General features: G+C 44.4%; 1 protein-coding gene across 1 annotated transcript in view; it reads left to right on the top strand.

Moving 5' to 3' along the window:
* Positions 1–2,978: 2,978 nt before the first annotated feature.
* PHF21B (PHD finger protein 21B) overlaps positions 2,979–11,560 on the top strand; it is a 68,264-nt gene continuing 59,682 nt past the window's right edge. The window contains exon 1 of the mRNA XM_075161909.1: positions 2,979–3,273. Coding sequence (XP_075018010.1) covers positions 3,133–3,273 — 141 coding nt within the window. The 5' untranslated portion in view covers positions 2,979–3,132. The remainder of the gene's footprint in view (positions 3,274–11,560) is intronic.

Raw genomic sequence — 11,560 nt, 5'->3', positions numbered from 1 at the left:
GATCCTTTGTATATGTTCCCATAGTTTCTAAAATTTGCAGTTATTTAAATAAATTTAGCATAGCATTGTTCCCTGGGGAGGGGACTGGCATGGGCCGATTGGTCCCTGCAAGCCTATCACAGGGACACAATTCTTTCCCTGTATTTACTTAGAAAAGCGCCAAAACCTAAATTAAAATGAAAGTTTTCTATTAGGAGATACGTGTTCAATTTTACAATAAATTTTTTAGTATTTATCTCAACTTAGACTGAAACAAGCAGTAACCCTTATTTCCTTAGCTTTTTTTGTAGCATACACATGAATAGAGAGGTTTGTGAGTTTATTAGGAAAATACTAGCACACATCACATGCAAAGACACGCAAAACCCAGTGTTAATGCATACAGGGAGAACAGTCGAAATGGGATGGATGGTAGTTTGAGTAGAGAATGTTTTTGTTTGTTTGCAGAATTTCTGCTTTTTTACTTCTCGGTACAATTTCCTCCTTTGGAACGAGATAAAAAGCAATTACTTCCTATGGAATTACTTGCTTTTTCCACTGATCTACCAAGGATTGTAGATCTTTTGGGATCGTGGAGTTTTGTTTGCTTGGATGTTTTCTGTTGCTGAACTGCCTGAGAGAAAAGTAAAGCTGTACTAATACCACTAGAATATTACATATTGGGAATTTTATTTCTTTTAAGTGAAAATATGACATCAGTACAGTAACACTGAGTATTTCTGTGAGAAGTTTGTCATTCAGTAACCCAAATGTTCACATGTCTGAGGACAAACATTAAAAAACACTTCATCAGTACAGAGACCTATCAGGGATAGCGAATGCTCTTAGTGTCACAAAAAAAAGAAACCCTGGCGCTACTGACATCAGCAGCAAACCTCTGGTGTTCTGCAGCAGAGCAGATTTCACTCCTGGACTAACTCCAGTTAGGTAATGGATTTATAGCACTGTAACCAAGTACGGCATTTTCTTGACAGTCTGTGAGCTTCTAGAGTTTTTCACATGACAGAAATCAAAACAAAGCTGAACTCTTAACCTGAAAGCTTTGTATTACTGTACAGGTTAATAAGGCACTGCGCAAGGAGGTTTTCGGTAGTCGGGGAGAGGTGGTGTTCAGCTCTCCTACATGCAGTCATTTTGCATCTGTAGCAACATACCAGTACAAGGAACACCAGTGGAAAACTGTACTACAATGAAACAGAGAAATAGAGTTTTATAGAATTTTGTCATAAGCCACTTTTTGCAGCTACATAAAACGCACCTGAGCTTCTTGGCTTTCTCTTGAGTACTTTTAAGCTAACAGACAGGTGTATTTCTGTTCTGAAAGAAAAGTTCTTTCCTCTTCAAAACACCTATGACACACAACAGCATAGTTTAAGGAAAATATTGTCTGTGCTTCCTTGGGATGACTGTTAGGATAATGGAGAATGAAAGGTAAAGGCAAAAAATGAACAAAGCTTAAAACAATTTATATGAAGTCACGATTACTAGAATAATGCTGACATGAAGAAAGTCATTGCTTTATATTAAAATATGATGAAGTGCATGCTTGCTATTTCATATAAACACAAAAATTACAGTTCTTGGAGCAAACATATTTGACAATTAAGGCTTTACAGCCTTAACGTGCATAATGGGTTTAAAGGTAAGAAGGAAAGCATTTTCTTAAAAGTCAGTTAGTTTTGTACTACAGGGCTTTTACTGTATGCCCAGAAGTAAGATTTTCAGCCTTGATTCTGGAAAAAACTAAGCACGTCTGTGACTTTATATACGCACACACATATATATACACACACTGTATTTTAAACAAGCGAAGTTGACAACAAAACTCTTAATGACTTTAATAGTACAGCAGCAGACCAAGACAGGGGCTGAAGTTTCCCGAGAGGCTACGCGTTAGATGTAATTGCATTGAAGCCAATAGGACCGGTCAGCGAATAAAGTTAAACATGGGCAGAAGTCTTTGCAGGATTAAGTACCTTTGAAGTCAACTCTTGTAAAAATGAGATGTTTAGTACTTCAAAGTATCAAAAGAGGCTTGAACCAGCGTATTTTTTTCCATATATACTTAGTCTGCCGAAACGGCATTAATAAGAACAGCTTCTGAGATTATTTAAAGCGCAACAGCTTTATAAAAGTTTTTTTCTTTTCAAAAGTGAGCACTTTAGGCAAACACTGGCATTTACCATTTGGCAACTTCACGGTGCCTACAGAAATCTCACACACAAGTCTTGTAAGAGATGCTGTAACAAGATCATAATCAATGTATTCCTATTACAGATGACAGAATAGCCACTCTAGAAATTTAAAAGTACAACTGTTAAGAAAAACGGAGAACTGCGAGTTAAAATGGGTGCTATGGGGAAAAGTTAGCTTGGGGAAAAAAAAAACAAAAAAAAAAGGAAAAACAAAACACTGGAAAAATAGTGGAATTTTGTGAGGAAACAAAAGAAGTTAAAGGGAAAACAAAAAACCGGCTCCAAAGTAAGTCAGGGTGAAAGACCACGAGAAGTAAGCAAGCACTGGGGTGAGGCCAGCACGTGTAATGGATTTTCAGACCAATGGAAGAGAAAGTTGAAAATAACGTTCTTTAAGCCTTTTATTATTAATTAAAGCTGCAGTATTATCTAGACCTATACCAGGATCATGAGTTCCAGGCATAAACAGATACCAAAGGGAAAAAAAGCCAGACTTTGAAAACCCGGAGGGAAACGGCGAGCTCCCGAGCGCGCAGGGGACGCCCAGCCCTTCCCCCCCCCCCCCGCCCGCCCGCCCTTCCAAGAAGAAAACCGTAAAAGAAAATAAACCCCAATCCGTGTTGGCCGGGGCCGAGCGCGGCAGGGGAGCTGCAGCCGCGGGCGAGCGGGGGCCGGAGGGCCGGAGCCGGGCTGCAGCCCGGGCGGTGACGCTGCCGCTTCTCTCTCCCCTTCTCTCCCCCGGCAGAAGCTGGCGGTGCGGAGCTGCCCCGCGGCCCTGCTGGTGGGCAGCGGCGCCAGCGGCAGCGCCAAGCCCGGCGGCGTCCCGGCGCTCCTCAAGGCACCCGGCAGCGGCGGCGGCGGCGGCGGCGGGAGCCCCAGCGGCAGCCCCGGGCAGAGCCTGGCCATCTCCGTCCTGCCGGCCAAGGCTCCCATCGCGATGGTGACGGCGCACCTCAACGGCGGGCTGGGCTGCAGCGCCGCGGGCGTGGAGCCCCCGCAGAGCTCCCCCATCAACCTGCAGACCACGGCCAAGATGGTCGGCGCCCGCCGGCCGCCCGAGCTCGGCTCCAACGCCCAGGTAACGCCGGCCGGGCGGGCGGGGGGCGGCGCGCTGAGGGCTCCGCCGCCGCGGGGGGCGGGAGGGGCGGGCGGGGGCGGGGCCGGCGCCCCGACGGGGCGGGGAGGGGCGGCTGCTGGGCGAGGGAGGGGGTCGAGGGGATGGGGGGTGAGAGGGGTGGGGGGCTCCGGGTGGTGTCAGGGCCAGGGGAGGTGCCGGGGGAGGGGGAGACCAGCCCCTCCCTCCAAGAGCCCCCAGGGTAGGGAGAGGCGCCCCGCCGGCCTGGAAGGGGGAGGGCGTCTCCCTCTGGTGCTATGGGGACGCCCCGCCCCACAGCGAGTGTGGGTATGTGGCCCCTTGGGGGTGCGGGGACTCCCCAGCCCTGCCCGGGGCAGAGTAGGTGCAAGGCAGGCAGGGGAGCGGGGAGCTGGGCTGAAGTACGGGGTGCGGGTGTCCGGCGGGTTTGGGGGACAGGCAGGTCCTCTCGCCTCTGACAGCGTGGACGGGACGTGGGCCCTGGCCGAGGAGAGCTGGACTGAGCGGAGGGGAGTAACCTCTCCTTGCTTGCCCCCGGTTGCCCACCTTCTGTGGCTACTTTTCTGATTAAGAAGCAGTTCTCAGAAACAACGAGGTATATGTAAAGAAATGTTGGTTGCCACGTTGTTAGCTTAGGTACTGCTCGGGGGGATGGAGGGTGTCCTGGCCGTGCCGCCATTTGAAATACCCGTGCTGTGGTGCCGGTACCCTCCCTCACTTAGGCAGAGGGGACAAAAGCACAAACTGTATGGGAGCTGGCAGGCTGCCGGGCTGTTGCTTCCAGGCCCAGGTGTATATGCATGTATCTGTTTAATGCTTATGTTCACAGTAATCTAAATAGGAAATAAATGTATTGAATTAGTGAAAAGAGGGCAAAAGAGGAAGGGGTGCTGTTTGCCGGATACATCGTTTTGTGCAGTCCGTTAACAGCCACAAAAGAGAAGTTTTTACTCCAGTCCTGGTGTGCGTCAAGAGAGGGAAATGATACTAATGAAGTTAAAATGTGAAGAACGTGGCAAAGCCTTCCTAAAACTTTGGGGAAGAGGATGTAAACTATGATTGCTAACATTGGAAATGTGGATATTCTTTTCAGCACATAGAGGCTGTGGTAGTCTGTTTTTTGGTACTTTAATTCCCCTTCACAAGCTCAGGACATGAATCTTTAATAATCAGGATAGAAGAACACAATATGGATAAGGGCAACAGGCAAACTGTGCCTGAAGACATTTGTAAATCAAGGTTATGTTGGAATGCATGAGGCTTTTTAATACCCGGGAAGCCCCTTCCTAAGCACTGGACAGGGAATGACCGTCACCTACTGCATCCGCTAACAAATGGAAAGCACATCCAACCACTTTGGGAACCAAATTGTCCTGTCACTTTTTCTGGAGAAATAGCATGTCTTTAGCTGTTACACTAAAGTAGCTGTGCGAGGAGTTTGATTTTGAATCTCCGTTCTGTATTCATGCTGGGTAATTTCCTTTCTTGAAGGTGTTGTTTATGTTTTATTGAAAAGATACTTGAAGCTATCCCAGTAGATATTTCTTAGAATCCTGGAAAATAACTATATAAATGATAATTATATAAAAGATAAAAATTTCAATATTTCCATGGTCTATCATTTTGTGAAGGACTATCTCTTACTGTCACTGTCAGGAGCCATAGGAAGAAAAGAATCAAAACAGTGAAGGGAGAAGCTTGAAATAACATTTAACGTATTTAGCCTGACTAGTGAAATAACAGTCCCAGGTGCTGGAGAACAGTGCCGGTTAGAACAGCTGGCTGCAAACTTGTAACCTCTGCAGGTCTTGTTAGAGGAAAAGACTTTCCTGGTAAGAATGGCATGCTGTTGAATTATCTGTGGTGCTTCCATTTATCTTTTCAAAAGGGCAAACAGGTCCCACTTCCACCTTCCACGTCCCCAGAGGTGCTGCGGTCAGCGGTGTATTGCAACCTGCTGGAGCAAAGCACGTCACGTATTTCTATTCTATGTTGTCTCAAAACTGAAACAGTATTTGTCCTGGTGTTACAACTTTTCTCGCAAAGAACAGGTTCATTTTAAGCAGAAGCTTGCTGTTACTGGAATAGCGTGAGAATATTGTCCAGCATTTGGGGTCTGCCTTGGTTTTGCTAAGAGGTCCAGTGTTTTTCTTTAGAAATGTCTTCATATCGCAAGTTTTCAACAACTGTAGTTTTGTGATTTAATATCTCTGATTATGTTAGTTTATGGAAGAAGAAGCTGAGCAAGGCAAGTTTCTGAAGCGAAGGACTATAGCGGTTTCATCTTTTGAGAACAGTCAGCAGGCATGGATAAAAACAATCAGAAATACTGAACTGTAAATGTAAAAAAAGGCAAGCTGACCTTTAGTCCTAAGCTGTCAGGAAGCTTAGTACAGGATTGCATGTTAATTATCACTCCTCTACCCAAATTAAATTTGTTTTGCAAGGTTTCTTTTTCTGGTACACTGAAAAAAAAAATCTATTCTTGCTTCATGCTCAGTGTTCTTGATTGTTCCCGGAGTGGTGATTACAAATCAATAGCAGTAACACCTTAGCTACTAGCACTGTAGTGTCAGAGGGAAATTTCATTGCTGACATTTATTAATAAGCATTTACTTTCTCTTCTTTTTTTGTGGCATTGGTATGGCTCAGAAAAGTATTTTTTTCTGCTGAAATGTATGAAGTTTGTGAGGTGGAGGATAATGACAGCTTTCTGCAAACTGGGTTAAGGTGGCAAGCTGATAGTAGTAAATGAGATTACTGGTGTAGTGTAGCCTATTCCTCTGCATCTGCAAAGTGAGGGAAAGGGCAAGGGCATGAAATGTAATGTTATGAGTTTCTGAACAGTGGTTTCTGCTCGAAAGCATTTAAGGGGATCAGGATGTGTATACGGTCATCTCAAGTGGTATCTAGCAGGAAGAATGAAATGCTAAATGAAACTCAGCAGAAAAAAATAGGGCATCGAACACTATAATCTAAATACAGAACTTTCAAATATAGATAGGATTAAATGTAAGTTTGTTACAGAATTTTCATTTGGGCAGCTGCGTGTCAGCACTTTCATTTTAGTTGTTTACCCAGCAGATTTTTAAAGTGATTTTGAAACGTTGTTGAACGCTGTAATGGAAGCCGTATCTGCATTGAAAAAAGTATCTAAATAAATACATGCCTAACAGATACTAGAGGATTGTTTAGATATTTACCACCTGTTTTATTAGAAGCAGGACACATTGCGATATTAACAAAGATTGGAATCTGTAAGCATTGGAAATTGTGAGCTCCAGAAATTAGCGCAAGGTCTACACTATTCCTTGGCAGCCTTTCAGTGTCTATCCAGTGTATCAAGACATGACTGATGGAGCTACATCGATGGAAGTGTACGTGCAGGGATGTCATGAGTATAGCTCTTTCTCCCGCTCAGAGAAATGAAGCTGAGAGCTTCATTTGGATGATCTGGAGCAAGTTATGTTGGCAAAAGCAGAATTTTGCTGGCATAAGCTGAATTTTGCTGGCATATGCTGTATATACGCTAGGAGTGCTTTGCCTTCAGAGAATAGCTATTGCTATTCTGTATAGAGAATGCCCTAGAGCTACTGGATTGTTGTAGGATATCAGCATGCCTGTACCTACAAAGTACTCTTGATATAAAGAGATTTAATATAAACCTCTCAAATTATATTTTTATTGTAATTGTATTTGTGTGGTATTTGCTATTTCCTATCCTAGCCACCATTTCCTGACTGAAAGCAGGATCTGAGGTTGCTTTGCTGAAGGACAAAGTCCCATCTGCTGTGCTGGAACAATGTACCGGGTAAAGAAAATGCCCCTCTGCTACCTCCTCATTCTCTTCTAAATAGCAAAACTGAGGGCCAGCAGGCATCCCAGAACCTAGTTTGGGGAAAGCAGAAAGCCTTTTGGCCATTTGAAAGACAGTTGGATAGGCCAGCTGTTGGGAGAACAAGCAAAGAGGGGGAGATACAGCTGTCACACCACTCGGCTGCTTTTCAGGAGCTGTAGTGAAAGGAAAAAGCACTGGAAGGGATATCTGCACTGGGCTATGAAGCACCGTGATACAGACACACAAAGTTGCTCCACAGAAATGTGGCGCAGAGTGGCTCTGGAAGCAGTCCTGGAAGCAGTACACGGCTCAAGGTAACCTTTGCCTCTCAGGCAGCTCCACGTCTCTAGTTCCAGAGAGACGTTGTTTGCAGCTAGCTTAGCTATCCCTGCGCAGCCCGGCGTTGCTGGCTTTAAACTTACCCATGACCCTGGAGTGAGAGTACTGCCCGAACTGGCTCTCGGTTTGTCAACATAAACAGTATTCTCTGTATATACCTGTCATGTGCTGTATGTGCACTGGTCACCTACCCTAAGTCCCAGAGGCTTCTAAAGTGCGAAGTAGGTATTAGGTGCAGGAACTTTTGGATACTGCTGTAAAGAGCTGTCTCTCATCTGTGATCCTGGTGTGATGCTCTGTCCCCTATTACTCTATGTGGCTCTTAGAAAACATCTTAGCAAGGCACCGACTCCCTGTCCATCAGGACTCCCCAACCAACAGCATAAAATCTGTCTCCTGCTCCTCTCCGTGCTTTCCTTCCCACACGTGTATTCCCTGGGTCAGCTGGAGAAAAGTTTGGCAAGCTGCCCCATGCACATGTGCTGTTGCGTCTTGGGGCTTGTCTATACAGGAGGTTATTTCAAAGTAAAATACAGTATGAGGATTTATAGTGCTATAAATTCTTGGCAAGATAGTAAACTGTTCTCCACAAATGCTTCATTAACTCCATGGCTCAAAGAACTACTTGTATCCGTGTTCAGATTGAGCAGGCTACATGGGTATCCATTTTTTTTTCAGGAAAAAGTGGCTTTTATACATGTAGGAGGATGCTCATATATACTTAGCTATCTGTATATTCAATTTACTAGAAAAAACTGCATTCCAGAAGTTTAAGAACATACCTCTGCCTGTGATGGCCATTTTTCAGAATAATTTATTTGTGGAATGATTTATTACCTTTCTCTTCACCATCCCACTTAATGTGCTCCACTCTGCTCTCTGTAAAAGTGCTTCCTCCATAATTGGAAATCCACCTGTGTGTATGACTAAGTCTCTTTGGCTTTTATTTATTATTTGTGTTGCAGTAGTACTTAGAGGTTTTATTTATAGATATATTTATCTGTATTGGTTATGTGGCTATATATAGCTTTTTTCTATGATCCATGTTACCACAGTGTCTGAGTACATGGCAATAGTTAATTTATCCTCACAGTATGGAGTTATTATGACTAAGGTGCTATTATTCCACATTTTGTTGTTGGAAAACTGAGAAATAAAGGATCCATTTATGCCTCTTCACAGGAAGCTCCCAAGGGTTGCCTTAGGCAGGATCCCTGTGTTGGCAGCCACGCCACTGGCCTTGTCAGTCATTTTGAGAATGCCTCAGACATGTCCATGCTGCACACGGCATCCTTGGGAACAGGAACTGTCCCACAAGTCCTTGGAGCATGCTACGGCCCCTTTTAGCTCTTGCTACGGCAAGCTCTTTACCCGTCTGCCTCATACTGACTTCTTGATCTGCTGCTCAATCTTCAGCATCCACATTGATCTCAGTGTGCCAAGATGCAGGCGGAAATGATACCTAGTGAGCACAGGGAAGGACAAAAGGAAGATCCAGAGGCTCCACATAGGTCTAGGGGAGGGGAAGAATGAAGACACTGCATTATGGATTATGACTGCCATGGTCATTTTGGCAATCTACAGGAGGACCAGCAGTCTCGTTGGCATCAGAAATGTACCAGGCTGTCTATAATGTACCAAAAAAATCGTTACGTTTCTGGAGTCCATGGCTTCTGGTCTTACCATCACACCAGTTATATCTTTCTCCAGGTGTGGGTTGATCAGCAATGGCTCACGAATTTAAAGATGTTGAAGAGTTTTGTTGAAGGCTTACTTGAGCTTCATTTTATCTGGGACTGTGCTGGTTTCTGGATGTCTCTCCTGGAGGAACAGAGCAAAGATTGGTCTGTGTGGGTGACAGTTCCTACTGTCTTTCCCCAAATTGTGCTCTTTTGTACAATCTCCTCAAGTGTGAAACGGGGGCTGGGTCTCCTGCCGGGGCCAAATTAGCACTCTGAGCTACCTGCCTCTGCCAGTTTATGAGGGCAACTTGGTGTGGTAGCAGTGTTCTGTTAGAAATAACAATACAGGAGAGAACTATACAGAAAGCCTGTGGCAGGAAGATTTTGAACAGGCTGGCCCAAGGATGAGATGGTTGTGGTACTGCCCACGCCGTGATGCCCATGGGCTCTTAAACCAGAGTTATTGTAGACGAAGGAATTCTGAAGTATGGTCTGACTAGACAGTGTTAGAGGAACCTGCGGAGAGCTCCTAAGGGCCAAAATCCTTCTCTGGGATCCCACTTGAGCCGCTGTGAAGAACAGTAGCATAGATAGGGAATTTTTCGCCAGGAACTTTGCAGAGATTATGACAGGCAGAGGTAGAGACTGAGATTCTCTGAAGTATTTCCTGTCCTAAATCCCATTGGAAATTCTGCTTGTGGTACCTGGGCCCAAGCGTCTTGCCTGGGGACACACAGATGCCCTTATAGAGCAGAGTGTTGAAGCAGAGTCTTATTAGCACATTAACTACTCGATTAGCCTTCCTGTTTGGTCTCGTGGCAGACACTGAAGGCATACCTGCTGGAGGGAGCGTCTGCTAAAAAGCATATAATGCAAGCAGGCAAGACAGAATTTGTGGGGGAATCAGAGTGCGGAGAGATGACGTGCCTTCTGGGGTCACACAGCAGGAGAGAGCCCAGATTCATCCATCACAGTCCTGCATTTCGTCCAGTGGACCACACCTCTCAGGCTTTCAGAAGGATGTCAGCCACACTGTGAGTATGAGTAGGACAAAGACATTGGATTATTTTAGTTTTGGACCTCAAAGGATTCAATATCACATATTCAGTCTCCTGGATCATCCTTTGGTAGCTCTAAGGCAAGTTATCTTCAGGAGATATCTGTAAATGTAGAAGAGGAGAGGTGGCTCAGCCAAATTAAATTAAAAATAATAATAAAGAAAAAGATAAGGTGAGGGAGAACCCCAAGGATTCACAGCCTCGCACACCATCCAGTGATCCATTCTGTCATTGGGGCTTTACTAACTTTTAACTCTACCATTAGAATGTTGTAAAAAGCATGGTAATTTTAGGAAATGGATTATAGAGTATGTGTGACAGATTCTGCTTATATTTACACCATCTTAGTTGCAGGTTTATTAAAGGAGGTACATGAATTTACTCCATATTTAAATATGGGTAGCTAAGAGCAGGATTTGGCCTTACTACTCTGATATATACCGCGTAAAAGCACTTTAAAATTTGTATTTCTTGCTAAATAGCATAAAATTACATCCTTTCAGGTTAATTAAACCGTTTTGCAAAGCTGGTTGCTGTTGATGGGATATTTAAATGTCAGATTCAGAATAAGCACTTATGCTTCCTGATTATAAATGGCTTCCTTTTAAATATCCCAGACGTACGTATATGGTCAATACATCTAAAGTGCGTGGATTTCTGCTTTTCTCAATCTGCATTTTCATTTGGTCTACAATAGGGTCAAACACCCACTGGTATCAAAGACGGAATAAAGACTCTCAGCAACTGAATAACACCTGATTAAGCCCAACATGGTATTCCTTACATAGGCAAAAATTTCCAGTGAAGGCAGTGGAGCATTCAGCAGGAAAGGATAAGCAAAAGTGGACTCACACTGACTGTCTGATGCTTCGTTGTAATATAGGAGCAACCTTTCCAAATTTGTTTCTGTGGGGACTGGCAAACAAACACCACGCTGCAAGAATTTAAATGACCAGGAAACAATAGCAAGTCCCAATTTTGGAGACCATGGTTCTGTCTTCTGCAACCTTCGTGTCACTAAACGTCCCCTCTGCAGGTTCACGTGAAGTGGGATGTCGGTATGGATGTGCTACTTCAGTGTTTGTGGAATGGATTTTCCTCCTGCAAGTGTCTGGGAAGAGCCTCTACTGAGGAACACAAGCAGAAGGAGATTAACTAAAACCCCTTTCGTTTCATTGATGATTCCTGATACTGCAGAAGAATGGCGGAGCTCTCAGCCTGTTGGTATATCTAGGTCCTTATAGCCAGAAGTAATTAATTGGCCTCTGTATAGAGAACCAAACAAGAGAGACCAGGTTAAAGGAGGGAAATGCATTTGCTTGAATTTCATACCTTTTCTTGGGAGCTATTTTAAC

The sequence above is a fragment of the Calonectris borealis genome, chromosome 1 (assembly GCF_964195595.1).
Source record: "Calonectris borealis chromosome 1, bCalBor7.hap1.2, whole genome shotgun sequence".
Lineage (NCBI taxonomy): Eukaryota > Metazoa > Chordata > Aves > Procellariiformes > Procellariidae > Calonectris > Calonectris borealis.
The sequence above is the reverse complement of the archived record's forward strand: the minus strand, read 5'-3'. Positions and strand labels throughout refer to the sequence as shown.